At 41.5% G+C, this 23,216-nt stretch overlaps 1 protein-coding gene across 4 annotated transcripts in view; it reads left to right on the top strand.

The window, feature by feature from the left end:
* Nucleotides 1-23,216, top strand: part of tns1b (tensin 1b) — a 224,562-nt gene that overhangs the window by 113,881 nt on the left and 87,465 nt on the right. For all 4 annotated transcript variants that reach the window (XM_079254829.1, XM_079254832.1, XM_079254831.1 and 1 more), the window contains exon 4: nt 20,057-20,095. In XM_079254829.1, coding sequence (XP_079110955.1) covers nt 20,057-20,095 — 39 coding nt within the window. The remainder of the gene's footprint in view (nt 1-20,056; nt 20,096-23,216) is intronic.

The raw sequence follows: 23,216 nt of genomic DNA, 5'->3' as shown, positions 1-23,216 counted from the left end.
CTTCCTGGCCCTTGTCATAAATAGCAAATTAAATAACGCTTTACAGGACCAACATCTGGTGAACAAGACTGCAGCTAAAGGTGTTGCCTTCTGAGCTACCTGCCATGTAATTACTCCCTAGCAACATCAAAGACGGCGACCATTCCTTCCATGTTAAGGTGTAATTCTTAATGTGCTACAAATTTGTGCCAAACATTCCTCTGTAATGTGTCCTTGTCTGCTACTGGATAACAGCCGGTGAGCATGCGAAAGCACATTTAAAGCTTTATATTGTTATGGAAAGGTATATCAGCAAACGCTCAGGTGGGATAGAATTCAGAAGTTCCAGTCCTGTAATAGATTCATATGCAGTCACTGAAACTGAGGTCTGTAGCCTCTTTTCGCTTCCATATTGTTTTGTTTTCACCATTTTAATTCAGTCTTACAGCTCATTTCCAGAAGCAGCAGCCCAAAGCAATGTGGTGCAAACACTCCTCAAGTGTTTCTGCCACTGTGGCTTTTACCTAACTTGTCGTGGAGGCTGTGTGTAAACATATTTTCAGATGGTGGGTTATAATGAAACTGTTTCTGATTGCTCCAATCATTCTTCCTCTCTGCTGTTTCCTGAAACTTTTCCAGAGTTTTGTGATAGCGGGCAAAACCAGTGGCCATGTTTTAATGCAAAACATGTGCTTTAAAGCGGTTTCAAAGCAAATATTTCATTGCAATTTCTTTAAGTAACAACATTTTACTATCCCAACGGAGGAATATAAATAAAACTAAATGTCTAAAAATTGACTGTGTCTTTAAGAGGGTGTTTTAATACCTGGGAGAAAAAAAAAAGATATTATCTTCTTTCAAAATGACTTAAAGGTCAGCTGGTAGCCAGTTTGCTCATGTGAGAGGAGGCTTGAAGTTATGCTAATCTGCAGAAATTTCTTGACCCTGAGATGGGTCATGATGCAAATGGCGAAACTTCACGTAAAAGCTGCAACTTATACAGGAGAGTTTGCAACTTAAACACAGAAGTAATGTTTGCTATTGTCAGTTTATTTTCTGTTTAGCTATTTGCTAAATCTGGTGTTAGCATCATCTCACTCAATGTTAATTTTGGCACATTCTCAATAAGAAATAAACCTAAACTTAAATATAAAAAAGTCACAATATTGCAAACTGCTGTAAGACGCTAAAAAAGCAGTTTAACAATGTAGCTCCAGTTTTATTGCACATAATAAGGACATGGATGGTAGCTTTGTGATAAACATCTGGACACACAGATTTTATAATGTCACCGGAATGAAGAAATTAAATCACAAATACAATGATTGACATCTAACAAAGTGACATATTAAGCTTGTACAGTTCCTATGAGAATCCATGTGAGCCATACTCACCCTGACATCATGTCTACCCTGAAGAAACCCTGGCAGATAAACCAAGACTTGACGAGAAGCTGTCGACTGCGTCCTTTAGCCCTGAGAGAGGCAACAGGATAGACACTTTTTGTAAAACCAATTTTTACCTTCTGTTGAGGATTTTGGAGCTGCTGCATAAACTCCCAGACACAAGTATTTTCATTGTAAAAGCTGTGGCAACTCACTGGTATGTAGCTCCTAAAATAAAGTTCAGGCTGATCTGATAGTTCAGACATTGTGTTGGCCCTGTGATGGACTGGCACACACACACACACACACACACACACACACACACACACACACACACACACACACACACACACACACACACACACACACTAAAAGCCATTGCAAGTTGCAAGAAAAGCTGCTGCAGAATGGCGCAATTTTAGGCCTCTGAGCTCCTGGAGGGACAGATAATCCCATGTTATATATATATATATATATATATGTATGTATATATATATATATATATATATATATATATATATATATATATATATATATGTATATATATATATATATATATATATATATATATATATATATATATATGTATGTATATATATATATATATATATGTATGTATGTATATATGTATGTATATATATATATATATATGTATGTATGTATATATGTATGTATATATATATATATATATGTATGTGTATATATATATATATATATATATATATATATATATATATATATATATGTATATATATGTATATATATATATATATATATGTATATATATGTATATATATATATATATATATATATATATATATATATATTTATATATTTATTTGTTCATCTCATTTCATGTTCAGTTTAACTTTACATTGTTATACATGAAGAAATAATGACATCGCTGGACGCCCTGTGTAACCTGTTAACCATGATCTGACCACAGATAAACACTGGATGGATGGATAATAAAGGGGGTGGAGAAGGAAGTTTAACTTAACCTGACATGTATTTCTCATCATATTAAGACTGTTACCTAATTTCCAATCTGCAGAGATGAGTGTGAAAGTGCGAGGTGACAGGCACAGAGTAATGACTGATAATCGAGCTGCCGCTGGCTTCTGTTGACACTGACTTCACGTTGAAGTCAGTTGTTTCATTCATGGTACTTTCTCTCTGGTGGCAGCTGCAGAGGAGGTGTGCCAGCACCGTAACTGCATGTGCATCGCAGAACACGGGAATCATTTTTCACTTGTAACTTGAGAAGCTGATAACAAGAAGAGAATGAGAGATGAGCTTGTGAGAAGGGAGCGAGTGAGGAAGACGACGCTGAATGAAAAAGTGCTTTTGTTTCTTCATTTTCACTTCTCCTTCCCTGGGAAATTCACTCCAGGATTTTTTCCCTCTTTCTCCTTACTCATGTGTCTCCCGGTTTGGGAGGAGGGAGAACATGGTCTGAACAAGAGGGAGGAGAAAAAGCCAGGCAGTGCAAAAGAGAGGGAAAGAGCTGTAACCCGGAGCCAGACTTTGCCTGCTTATTCAGTGCTGAGTGCTGCACTGCGCCGTCTCTAGTTGTTGGGATGTTGAGATTCGCCTTTGGCTGCACGTCTCCCCACATTCGCGCTCACATTAAGACTCTTTAGACATTTTTTATGCTCGTTTTCCTGGAGGAGGGCTGAGAGTGGGAGAGACGAGTTAGCCTGAAGCCTGAAACGCCGACACACACTCAGACACACACTTCTTCACCCCTCTGCTCTGCGCTGCACCAAGGTAACAGTGAGTGGATTTAGCTTTAGCCATCTGGTCGGAGTGCAGAGAAAAACCTCTGCACAGACGGGAGGGAGGGGGGGGGGGGGGGGGGCACAGGACGATGCAGCACTGAACACCAAGGAGTGAGAGCGACGCACAAACACACTGAGTGAGAGGATGGCCACAGCAGTGTTTCAGGTAAGCAGTGATTTCCAGGAAGTGTGTGTGTGTGTGTGTGGTGGGGCGAGAGAGCCGGTGCCTGACTGGGATTGTGCATTTGCTGAATTAGAAACAAAGCAGTAGTCGCTGCCACATGTATGTTTCCAGGCATGTGTGTGTTCCTGTGTGTGTTTCCAGCTGTGAAACATGCCTGACAGCAGGGTGCATCGTCACACATGACAGAAATACGCTGGAATGAGCATCTGTGTGTTGCGTTATCCTCATCTTTGTATGTTTTTAACGCAACATGATGTAAAGCACAGCTTGTTTCATCGGTGCTTGCATGTGTGTGGTCTCTCTGGCTTACCATGTGGTTTGTGGCCCACGGTCGTAACAGGAAGGATGCCGTTGGAGGATCTTCTTCTCTTGCCTTTTCCATACTTCATAGTTGAACACACAGCCAGTGAGCGCTGAGAGCTTTGCCCCAGGCGTGAGAAAACCCAACAGCACTTAGGGGAGTGTTTGGCTCCAGGAGGGAGTTGCAGTTGCCACTTCTGGCTTGACTTGGGAAGAAAGATGGAGAGTAAAAATGAATTCTTTAACAGATTTGTGACGCCAGCTGTACTCAAACAGCTACTGGCTGTCTCTGGTTTTTCTACACAGACTCGGTACCTGGAGCACATGGCGGTGCGTCAGTCAGAGGAGGCGTTCGGGGTCTTTAGCTCTTCTCCAGTAAATCTGTCAGTGACAACTGGCTGGGGCTGGTACCACCAGTTGTTACTGTATCATCACTGGGATGTCTTCATTAAAGCCTGGTGCATGTGGACGCCAAGCTTTCAGTGCATGTATGTGCACACTGCCACTTCCAAGCAGGCTTTACTGTCAGACCTGCAGAGGCCAACGTTTGGCTTAAACCTCATCTGGAAACACGTACCATAGGAATGCAATGTATAACGAGCAAAGTATTAGTTTTACTCAGAAATGGAGTGAAATGGCCGAACATTGGTAGCAAACTGAAATCAGGAGTGAACTGAGGGGAAAGGCATTTCCAGTGGATTTCCATGGGGAACCAAGATGCCGATTGCCAATAAAACTTGGCTTTGGTGAACAGCTGCTTACGTACTGTACACTCTGAGCAGACAGATATGTGTTTATTCCTTAAGAAGAACCTCGGTCCAGTATTTCCCTTCCTGTCTGCTTTCAGTAGTTTCTAACTTTTTCTCTTTGTTACCAGCCGTTCACGTGAGCAGAGACGCCTCCGGAAAGCATCCGATTCTCCAGCTCTGCGTTGATAATGATGCAAAATTTGGTGATTTGCCATCGCCCCCCCACCACCCCACCCCCATGTCTACAGATTGTGTGGGAATGGCGCAAACCAATTGGCAGGGAGCCCGTGTCAGACTGGGTTTCAGAGGAGACATTTTTCATCATTAAAGTCTGCAAACCCTCTTAGTCAAGAGTGGGAGAGGAAAAGGTGGTGTCATGGGAGGGGCAGGGCATTTTGGGAAGGTGTGTGTTGAAGCTGTGAGTGTGTATAAGGGTTTCTGTGATTCAGGATAAGGCTGTGGTCCATGGACCATAAAAAAAAAAAAACCACCAGCATGATTTCTCATGCTCTTCTGCTGATGTAATCCTTCCTTGGAGTGAATGTATGGGTGTGTAAATGTGTGTGTGTGTGTTTGAATCCTTGTGGACACAGCTTAACCACTTGCATTACACAGCATTAAAAGCACTGTTTTGTTTGATTTGCTTACTATTTTCTCATGAATAGCGGCTGAGACGAATCTAAAGACAATGAGAAAGAACGTACTCAATGTTTGTATCTCAAATAAGTCAAATCATTACCCGATATTCTTATAAATACCTCATACCCTCATTTTTGTCCTGTATACTGGTGAATGCTGTGCAGAACAGCAATGTGAGTAGTTTGTTTCTACCATTTGTCCTTTTGGACTCAGCTTTGGCACAAACTGAGAACCTGCAATACATTAGAAACTGAAACAATCCTTAGTAGTGCCAGAGCATCATGCCTTCCACTTGGGCTTTTAGTATAATTAATAGCATCCACTTGAAACCCAGTGAAAGCCTCCCATTTACCAAGGGCATCATATAATGTTTCCCATAGAGCAGGTCATCTGGCGCATATGAGAAACTGCTGTCATAGGCCCTCAGGAGGGTGTTTAAAGAGTGTATTAAGGAACATATCCGGAAGCTAATGCTGGAGTTAAAGTTAAGAGCGGACCTGTGTTCAGCTGGATGTGACACGTTAGCGCCGTGGATGGGAGATAAAACCCACCAACTTGTACTAGATATTTTATACAGCATTTCCGACCAATGTTGTCAGAAAAATTTAGTTTGTCATTTGCTTATTTGGCAACAAGGCTGTTTTCCTCTAAAGAAAGTTTCCCGCAAGTCTGGTTTCCTTGAGCTATTTCTTCTCCTCAGCGGTTCCTGGAGCCAACACTCTCGCAATCTACGATGCTTTAAATAGAGGAGGTCCTCACAATGCCTCCCCCCTCCCCAGAATAAAGGAACATTATAGTCAAACATTTAATGAGGGCTAATCTTTTAAATGACTCCATGCAATCAAGTTTGAGGCCTGGTATAATGGCTCTTTCTCAAACAGACTTTCCATGCAAAAAAAAAAAAAAGAAAAAAACATGGCCTTTCCACTCCTGAGGTTCATTTGTTTGATTTTAGCTTAAAGTTTGACAAGCAGCTTTAAACTGAACGAGTTAACCCCCATCAGCAGGCAAAACCCAAACCTCTGTGGACCACGTGTGATCACGTTCCTCCGCTGGCCGTGGCAGAGCACCAGCTCACCAACACAGACCTTATTTGGCATAAAAATAACATGATGCTTATTGAATGTGACTCCTTTAACGAAACTCAGCTGAACTGTTATTATGTTTCTGCCATGTGGAGAGTTATGGAAGATTTATTTAGAGTTTGATGCCCTGATGCCCGGAGTTTTACAGACTTGGATGTTTACTGCCGGAGAAGCAGATTTAAGTGCAGTCTTTCTCTTTCAGCATCAGTCTGACAGAAGCATGTTTGAGTTCTTACAAGATGGATTTTAGTTTTCTTAGTAGCATTAAGCTAACTTTAGATGTTGCGGTGGTTAGCATCGTTGCTTCACAGGAAGACGGTTCCTGGTTCAAACCTTGGCGGTGTTCTTTCTGTGTGGAGTTTGCATGTTCACCTTGTACACAGGTGACTTTTTTTCATCAAAAATCTAAAATCACACTTGTTGGGCTTATTGGTGACTAAACAGACCCTAGGAGTTAGCATTGGGGGCATAGACCGTATATATAAGATAGGTGAAGCCTTCGTAACATCACCCGTAGGTTTTGGAAAACTTGAAGCTCATCGGGTGGTTCCCACAGTCACCATCTTGGCAGCATCATACGTACCGTCGCTCCTGGAAAATACAACAATGGGCTAATTGGTAGAGCCTGAGGGTGGATGATTTATGTCTATTAAACTCTTACCTGTCTGTAGCTAGGAGCTAACTGAGCTAACCCAGAGGTCATGGGAGCTAACAAGCTAACGGAGGCAGGTGGGCCAATGCTAAGTCATCCTGTTAGCTGGCCAAAAACCACAGTTGTGCAACACTTTGCCTTCCTGCTGCTGGATAACTGGTACAATAAAAAAAAAAAAAAAACACGCCCATTGTTTTGCCAAATTTCGAGATAAAATTGGTTAAAAATGGATGAGTTATATTAAAAAAAATTCACTCTCCCCACAGTTGTCATGAAGGTAAGCCTGACCTATGAAACCTAAAATATTTTTTGTACCAGGCTGTAAACATGTTTATTTCTGCTGTAAACATGTTTATTCCCGCTGTAAAGTTGGTCTTTTTAACATGGAAGTCTATGGAGATTTGATCTGAAGCCCCCAGTGGATGAAGGGGGAACTGCAGTTTTATACACTTATGCATACACTTCACTTTTAACCGCCAGATGTTGCAGATTGGCTGGGGTCGTTTGGTGTCTTCATAGATGTGGTCTTGATTTCACAGCTCATGCATATAATATTCAATCTGTTTGCAGAGATGTGATGCCTTTGATTTAGCTTTTGCATTAAAGCTGGGGTAGATAATGTTGGGGAGCTAGCAAGATGTGAAAGTAGCACCCTGTCTTGGCTCCTCCCCCTCTGGTTTTGCTCCTTGCTTGATCCAAGATTTTTTTCTTACCTCCCGCCAAGGATGTTATGTTTTTACCGGCGTTTATCGGTTTGTGTTCAAGATAACTCAAAAAGTTATGGACAGATTTTAATTAAATTTTCAGGAGTTGTTGGAAATGTGAAAAGGAAGAACTGATTTGATTTTGGATCCCTTTGGATCCAGGAACTTTTTAAAGGCCATAGCGGATGTTTGTGATCTCTGAGTGCTTTTCTAGTTCGCAGCTTTTTCCACCAACGATTTTCTCTTTCTCGGCTGTTTAGCAGGAGGAGGCAAATAAACCGAGACGGGTCGGGAAATCCTTCCTGCATATTCTCAGCCATGTTTGCCTTCCAAGTTTCTTCTTCACTACTTTGTATTTTCATCCTAACACGCTGTTTATATGCAGGGTGTGGCGATCAGGTATGCGCTGCTGGAGGGGGAGGAGGGGAGCCGGGAGAAGAAGCTTACGAAATATAAGAAATGAACAACTTCAATTCAGTCCGAACGTTTGGATTGGTCAGAGTTTTTACAGATTTACAATAAACTGAGGGTTCTAACTATATTTCTTATTGTTCATGATTACAAAATGTATAGACTACTATCAGGACGAGGAACCACTTCATCCAGAGTAAAAGAAAAAAACATGTCTCTGACCAAGATTACCCACTAAAACCTTAAATACCCCCAAATTTACCCCAAAAGTGTTTTTCAGCTTCTGCAGGTGAAACCCCTCACTGAACAGTCAGTGGTCTGCAGTACTGATCAGACCCTCTGCTGAGGTAGTCGTGAAAAAAAGGTTTGTGACAAATCAAGCCATGCAGTATCAGGTTATTGGAAGCAAAGCAATGTAACTTTCAGATTAAAATGTCTCTGAGTTGTGAATCGAGCTGTTTAAGACTGACCGCTGGATCTTTACAGCACAAAGAAAACAGTTCAAGGAATGAAAGAGTGTTGTCGCATTTTACTAAATTATTGCAGATATTTCCTATTTTTACAGGAAGTATGTGAAAAATGTAGGACCATTTGGTTCCACCCGCATGAGCAGCCAAACACCTGACAATCAAACAGCCTTTAGCTTATACAGGAAGATTACTGGTACCAAGTTAGATATCCAGTCTGAAGCAGATTCAATGAGTGATTGTTGAGAACAGAAAAGATAAAAGCAAACATACAGAGATTTCTTCTTTTATTAGAGATGGCAGTCACTACGCCATATAAAATGTTATATGTCAAAATTTGAGATTGGATGATGTGAAGTAAAGTAGATGTACAGTTAGTTAAACCAGTGAAAAACCAGTAAATCTGCAGTTAGTGCCCATATGACTGATCATCAATGTAAATACTATGTGAAGTATGCGGCTGTGCGTATGCCAGGAGGCGGTGAGGAGGTTGTTTTCCTTTTTTTTCTGTCTTATCAAGCCTTCATGTCTCTGTGTGGAATGTTTATGGAAAGCAGACCTGTTTCCTTGCTTTTACCAGAAAGCCTCGTATATTGTTGTTTGCTTTTCGTGGCTGATTGATGGAGAAGGGGTCTCGGCCTCGAACAGAAAGGCAGGAAACATCGGTGCCAGGTTCCTGAATTTCACCGAGCTGCTCAAAAGTTGGCTTGAGGTGTTTGTCTGAGCCTGTACAGCATTTATTTCTTTAGCTTGTTTAAGAAGTATAACACATAATTTCCCTTTTTTTAAAGCCAGCATTAATGATTTACTGTAACTGTTTCTATAAGTGATGGTTTTCAGCGTTATAATGGACACAGGTTGGGACAGACCTGTTTGAACTGCTGTGTGAATGTAAGAAATAAAGTCTGAATGAGCCGGCTTGTCGTGACCTGCTAATGGCCGCTGCGATTTGGCCTTCCAAGACTTTTTATTAATATTTATGATGGTGATATTTGTGCAGCCTTGATTAATGGTCGCAACGTGGAGGTTTTCTTTGCGGATAATAGATTTATGCATGCAACAAGTCCAGAATGTTGGATGCTTGTGCACCGAACAACAGAGTGCACAGACACCAAACGCAATGCTGCATCTGGGGGCAGAGATTCAACTTTTTGGAAGGTGAAAAAAGTAGGAAACCAGAATCTGTTGCTCGCGCTCTGCTGTGCTACTGTACATCCCAGCATGGCCGACTCTTACTGCAGGCTCGCCTCAGCTTGTCCAGTCTTCCTCCCAAAAGACCTCTTGCCTCGGAAGATTTGGACACTCCTCATTTGAAACAAAAGACTTGGGTTTGTTTTCAAAAAGAGGCTTAAGCATCCTCTGTCTAAGCTCAGCACAACACATGAGGTATTTTTCAGTTCTGTAAGCTCAGATATGAAGCCGCTCTTCATCTTCTCGGCTCAAACTGTCAGTGTAATGGGAGTGTTACATTGTTGTTTCCTCTAAATTACAGAAAAAAACACGGCAAACTTTCCAGTGTAGTTAAAGGTCGTTAACACCCCCGCCACCTTCATCCTGCCCTCTCTGAACCCTGATTCTCCACGGCTGCCTTCTTCTCGTGCCCTTTCCTCCCTCTCCCCTCGTCCTCAGCTGCTCGGCCTGCTGCCAGACAGAGAGGGACATGCTTAATGTGTAAATCAGCGTGCCGCTAAACACTCAGCCCTTCGCTGAAAGAACCCCCAGAAGGGAACATGACCCTCGCTGTAACTTTGGAACAAAAGAAACAAGCCGTCACAGCTGCCTTTCGCCACACCGTCGGTCCGGTCCAACAAAGACCAGGGGTCAGAACGAACCGGGGCTCCGGACGGCTGAAGGCCACAGAGTCGCGGCAGTGGAGCAGAAATGTGGGCTGGAGCTCACCGACACCGACCTTTCCCCTTTCAGAGCTCATTTTGTTCATACGGAGGCTGAATAACACACTTTCTGGTGTTTTCCGTCGATGGTTTATTTGGTTACTTGGCACAGCCATGACGTCAAGCTGAATCTTTATCTGGGAACAAATATAAACTTTTACTATTCGTTTTATTTACAGAAGCACACATGGCGGTTTCACAGCTGAACTAATGACCAGAATGTCCAGTCCATGTTTTCTTTTGATCAGGCAGATCATTAGTCATATCATACAATAAATATCACATATTCCAGACTGATGAAGAGGACTTTTTTCTGCAACGACTGGAAACCAACAGAAGAGCTTTGTCTGTCCAGTTAACGATGAGTTCATGTTTATTTAGCTGATATCATGGAGGAGTCTGACTTCATCTGTGATGCCAGAGATGGTTTCCCTTGTGTGTTCGGCTGCAGCTCAGGTTCTACCAGGTCTGCATGTTCACTCACGTTAAAATACAAACAGATATGGAAGAAATTTGATGGGAATATTAAAGTGAGATACTGGGCTGGACTTTTCCTCCATATCTGCCTTAATTGTTGAACAAGGTGGTGGAAACGTTCCTCAGAGGTTTTGCTCCATGTTGACATGAAGCATCACACAGTTGCTGCACATCATGATGAGAATCTCCCAAAGCTGCTCTGCTGGACTGAGATCTGGTGACTGTGGAGGCCGTTGGAGGACAGTGAACTCATCGTCATGGTGGAGATGATGTGAGCTTTGTGACATGGTGCATCATCCTGCTGGAAGTTTCCATCAGAAGATGCTACACTGTGCTCAGAAAGGGATGGACATGGTCAGCAGCAGGACTCAGGTAGGCTGTGGAGGTTAAACCATGTCATGTTGGTACTAAGGGGTCCAAAGTGGGACGAGACACACCAACACCATCACACCACCAACAACAGCCTGAACCAGGCGGGATGGATCCATGTTTTCATGTTGCTTCCACCAAATCCTGATCCAACCATAAGTTTCCTGTTCTTACTGACAGGAGGGAACCCGCTGTGGTCTTCTGCTGCTGGAGACCATCTGCTTCCAGGCTGGACGTGTTGTGTGTTCAGAGACGATGTTCTGCATATCTTGGTTGGAACCAGTGCTTACTGGACTTCCTGTTGTCTTTCCATCATCTCCAACCAGTCTGCCCAGTCTCCTCTGACCTCTGACATCAACCAGACATTCTGGTCCAGACAACTGCAGCTCGCTGGATATTTTCTCTTCTTCAGACCTTCTCTGTAAACCGTGGAGATGGTTGTGTGTGAAAATAACAGTAAATACTCAAACAACCATACTGCGTTCAAAGTCCCTTAAATCTTCTGACTTCCTCATCATCATGCTTAGTTTGAACTTCAGCAAGTCGTCTTCACCATGTCTATATGACAAGATGCACACGCTCAACATGTTAAATACAACCTTGTTCTGGTCGGGATGAGTCTATTCCGGGTTTTTCTGCTGCCCTGCCTGAAGGTTCTCTGTTGAGTGATAAATTTATCATTTGATGAAACAAAATTTGCTTCCCTAAAAATGTGTTTCTTTCTGCGCCTTCACAGTTGAAGTATTCTTCATCCTCGAGGAGAGAAATGTGCAAAAGTAATGAATCATGTACTGCATGTGTCAGCACTGAATGGAGGTGTGTTAAATTGATATTTGATATTATCCACTGGCCCCTGATTCAAATCACATGAAAATATTGTGGCAGAATTTGTAAAATCTAGACATTAAATACTTGTCTGCTGAAAAGTGAATGAATTTACGATGTGCATGAAAAAAGTCCTCCTGTCCAGATCCACAGGATTGTTAAATCTGCTGTGGAAATCTTTAGTTAGTTTCAGATTTCTGTATTTCTGCTCTTCACTTTTAGATGTTGTGCATCTTTGGACTGCAAGATATGATTCAGGATCCTCTATCTGCTTAGTTTAGCTTATCAGGAAGTCTTTTATTGCATGCTGCATCATAAAACACAGCAAACACACCGTATGTTTTTTCTACAGCAGCGGTGTTTGTTACACCCCATCCACACGCAGACTCTTCATAATCCACTGACTGAATATTTTGTTCACATGAAGACCTACGGAGGTGTGAACCTTTAGTTGGGAGCCATTGTCCTAACAAAAGCCACATTATTAGAGACGGACCCCACAGGGAGACCAGCCCTCAGCAGAACATCCCAATATTCAGCCCTGATATGATCTAGTAACATGATTGGAACGATGAGACAGTATCGTACAAAGTCTGACAAAGACCCAGTCACTCTCCATCGTTAAACACACTCCTGCTTCAAGATGAACGAAGAAAGAAATGGGCTCAAACGTGCCCTGATGCTGTTTAGGTCTGGAAGCGTAAAACATCAATCAGCCGCACAGAGACTGCTGTTCAGTCCCTTCAAGTCCTTCAGTCCACTTCTCAATAAATCTGAAACTTCCACAGCTTTTCCTTGAGGAAGGCAGAGAAGCTGTAGCTTTGTCAGAGTTAGAGGCGAACGTAGAGAAAAACCGTAGAGATGCAGAAAATACACTCCGGTTCTTCTGTTCATGTATGCTGAAGGAATCACTTTTCACTCGAAATAGAAATTTAATAAAGAATGGTGGGCAGAGGAAGGGGTAGGTAAACACACATTTCGGAGGGTATGGGCATTCGCCCCTCTGAAGCTTCCCCGTCATTCCTTTGTGCTTTGATAATGTCCCAAGAAGTCCATCCAGACACACTCTGGCACACTCCACCATCATGAACCCAGGAAAGCCTTCTGTTACTTGTTACGCCTCACAAATCGAATTTACACACTGCACAGTTCTGCTAGGATGTGCCAGATGCAAAGATCTGGATAAACATGAAAGCACTCGTGGCAGCCATGTGTTTACGTGCCAGTTGAGGGAGCCAGGGGAAAATATTTTAGGTCCAACGCCCCTTTCAGACGGTTTAAACGAGCTAACCTGCACGCTAACCTGCACGCTAACTTGAACCAAACATACCGTGTGATAGAAATCTACATAGATATGTTATTTAACCAAATAATAAATCAATTCATCACTTATTTACCTCTGCTCCGGTCATGCCATTAGCAGGGTTATTAACCTAATGAAACCCTGGGAGAATGACCGCAGTTGGGTCATGCAACTGCGTCTGGAGTGTGTCAGTAGCCAGCAGGAGGGTTTGTGCATGTGAACGCTGTCCTACAAGCCAGAGACGTCTAACACGGACTTTTGTCTGGAGGAAATGGACCCTTGTTTAATGCTGTTAACAGAAGCATGTATGGAATGCAACAACACAATTATCCTTTATTATATTGCACTCATTTGAATACTGCCGATAGCATCAACATGCACTCTGACCAGGCCCACTCCCCATGTACCACCGAGCTCACACAAAGGCTCTCTGTAGGTTTTCATCTAGATTCAAACAGCATTCAGAAGCCTGGGCTTACAGCTAGATTTCAATCTGATGTTGTAATTGGCAGAAAATATTTATGCTCTTAAGCGTTTGATGATGATGTAAACAAATTGGTGGAAATTTATGAGCCTCCCAATTCAGTTGACTTGCCCTTTCAGCATGATTGTTATCATGCTAACATTTGCTCATTTCTAATAAAGAAACCTTTTGGCAGAGTAGTAGTTTTATTTGTGCCCATATGTCTGTATCATGGTCATCTATCCAGCATAATTTTAAACATAAAAAAACCCAAAAAACTAAGACATACATGTCTAACCACCCTGAACATCTGCAATAAATTTCATTCCAAACGTCAAACTGAACTGAAATGATGAACTGGACTGGCAGCCACGCCGGAGGCCATGTTGCGAGCGTAAATCACCATCATGAACTCACACACTTCAGTTGAAGTCTTAAGATTTGTCTGTGCAGACTTTTTATGTTGGATGCTTATTGTGTGGGTTTTTCCACTTCTGCACCTGCAGCCAAACCTCGCTTTAAGTGCCCACCTGCATTTTTACCTTTAGATGAATATTCTCTGGATGGTGGAAAATCCTGACACCAAACTGTAAGGGTGCAAAGTTCCAGTCCAGCAGCAACAAGGAGAATCTGAGCTATTCAGATGTGGGCAAACCCACCTTAAGCTCAGAATCAGATGGCTTCTACTACGCTGGCGACATTGGCTGTGCTGCATCATGATTTTGGCTCGAAGGAAAATAGGTTTATTCTGCTGGATGTGACATTCACCTACACATCAGCTGCCATCTTGATGCGTCACAAAATGGTTCATTGTGATGTGATGTACTTGTCGTGGCAGAGTCTATGAAATCAGACATTATGATCCAGTTTCACAAATTAATTTAGTCCTCGCAAGATATCAGACTTAATAAATTCTTTTGATTTCTTAAAAGCTGTTCAAAGTCATCTTCACGTTGCATATTTTATCCAAAGTACTGCCAGAAATGACTGCATTTTAAATAGGCAGTAGCATTGTGGCAATGCAGCAACAAGGTTGAAGGCTAATAAAGTCTGAAGGCCAATGAAGACACTGCATGCTCGCTTCTGATACCTTGATATGCATATAGACATCACCTGTTATATATTGTCAGGTCGGGCGGTGGGGTTGTGGACCCAAACGCAGAGAAGAGCCACAGGGGTGCAGATTCAAGTTGATTTATTTTAACCCAAGGAACTCAGGGGACTAAAACAACAAAATGATCCAGCAACTGGGAACAGAAAACCAGGAGAATATATACAGCCAACATAATGAGACACAGGTGTAATGACTTAACTGAGGACCAGGTGACCTAATGAACAGAAACGAAGGTCAAACAAGAAACAAGACAAGTGAACTAAACAGGAAAACTACAAAATAAGACAGGAAACCAGAAATGAAGACACACAAAAAGTCCAAACCCTGACATATATTCTGCCTAAGTGCTTCCATTGTTAATGCAGTTGATCTATCTTGCAGGAACATACTTAAAAGATAACCTAGCTTATGTTACTAGCACTGCTTCGTCACTTTTTACAGACATGTCCAACAGAATTTTGAAAAAACACAGACAGTAGACGCATTTAATGGGAAAAACGCTGCACTCTCAACGACTTTGAACACGTCACTTACTTTACTGAAGTGGCTCCACTCTTTCACTTTGGTAGCAAGCTAGCAGTTGAGTCTGAAGATTTGGCGCCACTGCAGAGTCCGACGTCTGCTTCCCAGCATGTCTGCAGATAGTTTCATCATCAATAGTTCACACAATTTTAAACACAGATTTCAAATGCAAACTATTTCCAAACAATTCTCAAGGTAGGCCTATTTTATGCTGTGGGTGTCCTCGTAAGATGGCTTTCCTCGCTAGTTTACCCGATAACCCACCATTGGTTATTACTGTTACTGGTCAAGCAGGGACAGATAAGCTCCATCATAGTTTGTTCCCTCTTTTTTTTTTTTTTTTTTTTTTTTTTTTACTTGAAGACTCTCTTGTTGATTTATCATAATTTCCTATGAGTACTTTTACAAATTTATCCAGTGTAACAACGCCCAAGTTTTATTTAGCCTTGCCGCGCCCCCCCCCCTGTGATGACCCTGGGGAATTTATTTGGGAATTTAGATCTAAATACAACTACTTTTAATTGCTACTTTTTTTTTGTTGCAATAATTCTCTTAGGGAGAAAAAGTAATCACTTTTTAACCTCACTTGGACAGCTGGATGATTCCATCAGGAGGCCTGTAAACGCAGACTGGAGAGTTGCCAAATATGAGGCGTTGAACTGATCGATAAAATAGAGACAAGAGGTTTGTGTTTGGTTGATGTCACAGCAGCAGCAGTATTCTGGATGGTACCTAAACCCCTAAACCAAGCCTTTCCTAGCAATGGGAAGTATTTATCTGACAAAAGTAGATATTCTCTCATCTCTTCAGGACTTTTGGTGAATGCTCCTTCAGATCAGTCCACTGATTTCACACAACACCACACTCAGTGATGCTGCTAATGATAAACCATACGGATGAAGGTTATTCTGGACTTTATCTTTTAAACTTTCCATCATTTTTACCGTTATTGACCGTGTGACCTTACTTCTGGTCAGATGGATAACTGCACTGTCCCTACTTGTTGGATTTGCTCACTTGTCTCCTGTATTTATATAGCAACATGGGAAACATTAGCTTCCTTTAGTAGTACATTACCAAGTTACCATTTTTTTTAATGTTTCTTATTCCTGCTCATGTTCATTATTCAGTTTTCAGTGCTGATTGTGTTTGGAGATGCATCCAGTGGAAAACATAGCATAAACCAGCATGTTGTTTTGTGATCATATGGCTTATTGCATTGGAACATGACCTCCGCGGGGCTTTTCACATATAATAAGGCATATATTCTCCTACAGACCTTAAAGCAGAGTGAGTGATCAGTCAGTTACTGCGTGTACATGCCAACACAGTCCTGAGGGGAGGTCTGGTCGGGCATAATAAGTAGGAACACCTGAACATGGGTCATAAAAACCCCACATAGGTAGTAGAAGACTATTCACCAAGAGATGAAGTCATATGTTAGTTACCTCCGCCAAGGTAGTTATGTTTTTACCGGCGTTTATCTGTTTGTGTTCAAGATAACTGAAAAAGTTATGGACGGATTTTCATGAAATTTTCAGGAGTTTTTGGAAAGGTGAAAAAAAAAAAAGTTTTAATGTTGGTGGTAATCTGGATCACTGTTTGGATCCAGGAATTTGTTAGAACTGTGGCCCTTGGCGGGGCTCTTCGAGTGCTTTTCTAGTTGTATTTAGTATTACTGCAAATACTTTGAACACCGTAAAGAAGTCTGAAAATACTCTAAACTTCTCTTAATTTCTTTCCATTTTAATAGATGCTGACACAATCAACCGCATATTCCAAAAACTTGTCCGTGACATGAATTTTCATGTGCACGTAAACCTACATGCAGTCTGCAGGTGGATCAGCTGTCGGCAGCATGCAGTGTACAGGTGAAAACAAAGACCAGGCCCGGGGGCAGCCGAAGAAGCAGGGCCCCTGAGACAAGAGGTGATAAGGGTGCTGGAGTGGAGTGGGGGTTAGAATAACTTGTAACGGGGTGATTTAAGACAGACACTGTGTCCTGTCAGACCCAGACTCCCTCCACAGTGCCAGATGAGATTCTGGCAAACAACGACGCGTTCCTCCGGGATGCCATCATTCACGTGGGATGGTGAGGAACAGGACAACATCCTCCTGTGTGTGACAGACAGTTTATACTTATTACATATGCTAAGACGTATAATCCCTTCGCCTCACTGTTGCTACCAACGTGAAGTCATTTTCCAGCTGCATCGCAGTGGAAATATTGCATGTCACGTCTAACAAGCCTGCATGTACGGGTTTTACTGAAGTACTAGCAGCCACTGTTCTGCAGTCTGGCTTACATTACGACGCAGTTGCTTTTCATATCAGTGTATCAGCTGCTTGTGCTGCTGAAAGAGACTTTAACATATAATGTGATTAGGGTCATTTCCTGTTTAGAGTTAGCATTCCTGTATTCCAGATGGGTTAGATGGGGTATTGAAGACTCGAAGAGGCTTTAATGGCCCAAGGTGACTCACACATCCGTAACTTTTGGAATCTAATCAGCCAGTGACATCCAAGTGTCTCTTTTACATCTGGTCTGGAGGCATCTGCTTCGTGGTAGTTAGTCACTGTGCATCTAAAAGTAAGTTTCTTTAACATTTTAAATGACGCCTCAACTCAGGGCTTAGAGCTGGAAACTCAACCGGTTAACTAGCCGGATTCATGTAATGTCCCATCTTATCGCTATATAAGTATGGGCCAAACTGTAGCAAATTCCAGTGTAATTTGCACTGTAACTGGGTTTTACAAAACCCTACATCATAATTTTCTGCTCTGAATCTTGCATATCAAAGTCTGCCATTGACAATGCCAACATATTAACACAGCGCATGTGTGGTACACGTGTGGTTCTTTGGCCAACAACTCTCCATTGATTTTCTGTCAATCTCCTAGAAGCATTTCCAAGAACCAGCCGTTACAGTCGTGCTCCAGAGGGCCGGATTTTTATTCCACTTTGCGGTCAGACCAGGAATGTGCTACAGTAACACAAAGCAGACACAGCCAGAGTCGACCCCTCGTGTTCATGCAATGACACAATTAGTCTCAGATAAGGGGAGTAGTGGAGCTGCGGCAAAGATGAAAGCTACTTTTAGTGGTCAACACTTGTGATAACTGTGAGGTCTAATCTTTTAAAACTAAAGCAGACACACTTGTAATAAAACAGGGATAAAGGATACGACCAGTCAAAAGCCCACTGGAATCATAAAGCCACCCTGCGCTATCTGTAATCTTACAGAGGGACCGTTAAATGGTGAAAATTAAATTTGCAAGGTTTTTTTTTCCTATATGAAGCATCAGAAGATTAATGATGAAGCAGAAACAAAGGGACAGAATGCAGACATGCACAGGAAGGAAACATCAGTGGTGACATCCTGTTGGTAGTTATCCTCATCAAGCCATCATCTTTTTGAGAATTCCTTTTTTTTTTTTTTATCCTTGGTTAAATGCTATTATCATTATACTCTTCCTGTTTATCAGCCTGTCCACAGTCCATGCACTGAGCACATGGAATGATTATGAACACAGTCGGACGGTATAATCGGATTACCCCAGGCACTTGACAGATCATGGGTTTTGTTGGAGCAGTCTCTCCACTGGCTCACCGGAGCTTTGTTTTCAGTCAAAGAACATCTCTCACATTGTAGAATCAGAGGTTTTGCTGCAGAGATGAACATTTAGCCTCGAGTCTGGACATTATAGGATAACACTATGCTTCACTGTTGCGACTGTGTAACACTGCCTGATGGAAATGCTGTGCACAATATTGTTAACTAATTAAAAGAAATTAAGTATATACATATTAATTTGTTTTGTATTTGTGCCAAAGTAAGCTGTTGTAAACACAAAGTTGACACCTAGGTTTCAGAGAAGTTAGCATCTAGCTTATTTCGCCACTAAATGTATGTTTGTGATTCATACATGTACTTTGCTAATGTTTATGGGTGAATGCATTAAGGTTTATGGACTGTTTGAAATTAAAATGAGGCTGATATCCAACAATAAATTGGTTAATGTTGTAAGGTTTATTTACTAAAACCAAAAGAATGAGTTTAAAGAAGCTAGCATCTTTTCCTTTTTCTTACATTGGACAAAGACAGCGCGAGCTAACTCGCTCACACTGTGGCTGCAAGTGAACAAAACTCACCTTTTCTTTAACAAAATACATTTGTCAACCATAACTGGAGGCTCTGGAAGTGATACCAATGTCTTGCAGACAAACAGGGACACAATTTATTGTTTCTTGTTGTCAGACTATAAAAGGCAAACAAGCACTTTTTTAGTCCTGCTGCGTAAGCTAGCAGCACTGGCAAAACTAAGAAGTAGCCTATTTATCTTTGAAAGCTGTGCTTATCAGAGCTGCGGTCAAATCATAGCTAATATAAATAACTTTCACAGTTTATGGAGCCAGTACAACTTGCAGGATATTAAATAACATCATCCATTGTTGTAGCTACCTTGTCCCCTGGGAAGTAATTGTGTTTTTGGACATAACTCCAGTTCTGTTGAGAATAAACACAAAGCTACTAGCAAAGGGAAATGTTTAAATAAACTTGTTTTAGTGGATATTGCCCCTTTTTAAAATGCTACTTTTGATGTACAAAGGCATAAATAACTTTCTGTGTCGGTTTTCTAGTGGAAAACCGACACAGAAAGACAGAAAACAGCCTTAGTTTTCACCCAGATGTGAAACCATGGAGTCCAGTCTTTGTTGTACGTCAAAGTGACCGATTATTTCTCTGTTTCCAGGTATCTTCCTCTTGTGTTCCAGCTACAAACTATGAGCTGGTAAGTAGCACATATTTAACATTATGAACACTCAGCAGACATTACTTATTGCTTCCTGGTGAATTCTTATTGCTAACATGAGACTGTGAGATAAACTCAGTTACATAAATATATTAGAGCCCACTTGACATAATCTGTGTTTTGTAAAGGTTTCTCTGTTCTGATGAAAAAAATAGAAAGCAGAAAAAACAACAACTGCATCCTTGAATCAGCTACATCCTGATAGTGTTTAGCAAGTCTGAGCACAGTCAGATGGAGTCTGAGTATAAAGAGATTGAAGTGCAATAAAAAAAAAGACGCCTGCTCCATTGCCTTATTTGGTATCAGAGAAAGACGCTGTGTTAGACTTGGATATGATTTGCTCACTCGCTTTCTCACATGTTGTGTGTTTAAATGGTTTGGGTGCTTGACAAACCAAAGCAAATATCCCCTGCACTTTTCTGTGCTCACTGAGTAAATATTTCTGAAAATGTCTTGTTTTTCTTTCATAAAAGCTGCCATAATTAAGAGGGAACATGTTATTATCCTCACGGATGCTATCGCATTAGATGCCTTCAGCATGAAGACATCTGTTTAAGATGTGGTTGATCTGTTCAGGCAGCGAACAAGCTCCACTCGACTAAGGAAACCTCTGTTGATGCTGCTGGTCTCATTGTCTGTAAACTTGGAGCAACGAATATGATTTTTTTTGTTTCTTTAACAGCGTTATGGGTCAGCAGTAAAGTGATTAATTTTACAGACACTGGAAGGAAGCAGAGACAAATCCTAATGGCAGTGCATCTCTCTGCATCATATTTACCTTCTCTTCAGCTTGCCAAAAGAAATGTCCCCCAGAGGCTTTTTCATGCATTAAAGGTGCCTTATATCCCTCATAAATCCTGATGAGCTGAGGTGTACAGCATTTCCCAGTTCATCCCAAGCATCAAACCATTAGCAGCATCAGATTTTAGAAAATATGATGAACCAGTATTTTAGTTGCCATTATATCCAGTTAGATGTGGCACAGAAATAAAGACCAAACAACTGCTGCCTTTTTTTAAATTTGATTTGGATGTTTTCGTCATTCTAGTTGTGTAATTAGAGCACGTCTATGTTTGAGGACATTGTATCTTTTTTCTTAAAGAATGGATACATTCTTTTATGGCATTAACCATGTGAAAGTATTGTTTTTAAAGCCAAAGCAGGTAGGTATGATATTAAACCTACTTTTAGCTTGATTTTATGATTGCTGGGAACATGATTGAATATATCAGATGAAAGTAAACATGTTACCATTTCACTGAAAATCTGAGCTGATTGTGAATCTGATGCAGCAACACGTCTGTAAAATGTAGCTCCAGGATGATGTTTAGCATCGTTAGCATTTCCTCTTCTTCTAACATCTGGAAACATCTGGGAAGTGGGGAGAGCAGCTGCTGGAGTTTTAGGAGATGAAAGTTGTCCCGTTCTGGTCTGATGCAGGATGCTAGCTGCTCTACAGTCCTGGACCTCCATGACTGGATTTTTCCTTTCATGATGCTCCAATTAGTTTCTTTCGGTAAAAGATCAACAATTTCAAGACATTCATGAAGATTTTTTTCAATTGTTTCATGATTCCCAGTTTGTCACGGTTTGGTGAAGCTCTGTCCATCTTTCCATATGAGAGAATCTGCCTCTCTGAAATGCTCCTTTTATACCCAGTCATGTTGCTGACCTGATGCTAATTAACCTAAATGGTTATCAAATGTTCTTTGGTTGTTTTTTTTATTTGTACCAATAACTTTTCCAGCGTTTTGTTACTTGTGTTGCGACTTTTTACAGACATGTTGCTGCCATCAGATTTAAAATGAGATCATTGTTTCCATGAAACGGTGAAATGTCTCAGTTTCAGCGTTGTTTCTATTCTGCAGGGCAGTGGTGTAGTGGTTCCTCAAAAAGAGGGTAAACTTTCAATTTCCCCTTTAAAAAAAGAAAAAAAACAAAAACAGAACAAGTGGCCCAGAAAAACACTATTTCAGAAATGGTGACATGCATGACTATTCTGTTTAGTTTACCCCAGAAATACATCAGTATATCTCTTCATTGTCACATAATTTCTGCTCTTCGGTTTCAGGGAGGAAAATTTATGAGACGACTAAACCGATACTGGTACACAGACTAGTGAGAGACAGGCTCATAGACATATATAGGCCTCATACATCTATATTATGTCTATGTTCAGGCTAAAATTAGCGCAGCTGATGACTAACTGCACCAGTGTACCATCGGTAACTCTAGCTGAGCCACTGGTTGACGATACATATGTAGGGATGTTTGTAATTGTAAAAGCAGCATCACAGGGGGTTTAGAAGTGGGTTTACTCAATTCTGACTGAAAAAGAAGTGGCTATACTCTGTATACCCTGGACTACACCACCGCTGCAGGGAATAAAATATGGCTTGATTAGATTAGCACATTATTATATTTTGTTTTTATTTACGATTCACAATATTCCAGCCTTTTTGGAGATCAAGTCAAATGAAAGAAAAAGGGAAGACATAAAAAAAAAAAGAAAAAGAAGAAACTCGGATTGAACCAGGCTCCTCACATGAAAACTCTGTTTGCCTTGGAGCCACCAGCCCCGCTTCTAACGCAGACATATGGGCTGGTTTAACACTTTGTAATGATGTTTTCTCCCTTTAGCAAAATGAATGTGTGACAGCAGCCAGCCAATAGGAAGCATAGACAGCCAAAACCTTGCATTCAGACATGCTGCACATGCTGAGCTGGAAAACTGGTGCATGAACTGCATGGTAGATGAGCAAGCCTCTGTATTTGTGAGTACAGTATGTGTCACATCCCTAGTGTATGACAGAAACTGCAAGATGTGGTCTGCATCCGTGCCTGCAAGCATTCCCAGCAGCAGCACTCCAGGCTGAGGTGTGCTCCCAGTCAACCCTGCTCAGCTCCTTGTTTGGCGAATTCCTCCACTCACAGCCAGCATGATTTACTGTCCCATTCATGTGAAGACCGATTACAACACCCGCCATATATTAACTTAGTCAGGGAAAAATGTTGGCAGGAAATATGAAACTTTTCTTTCTTGAATCCTGACATTCCAGTGAGATGGATGGGGATGGAACTTCAGGACCAGAAGACCTTG

Source organism: Telmatherina bonti, assembly GCF_933228915.1.
Source record: "Telmatherina bonti genome assembly, chromosome: 15".
Taxonomy (NCBI): Eukaryota; Metazoa; Chordata; class Actinopteri; order Atheriniformes; family Telmatherinidae; genus Telmatherina; species Telmatherina bonti.
The sequence above is the reverse complement of the archived record's forward strand: the minus strand, read 5'-3'. Positions and strand labels throughout refer to the sequence as shown.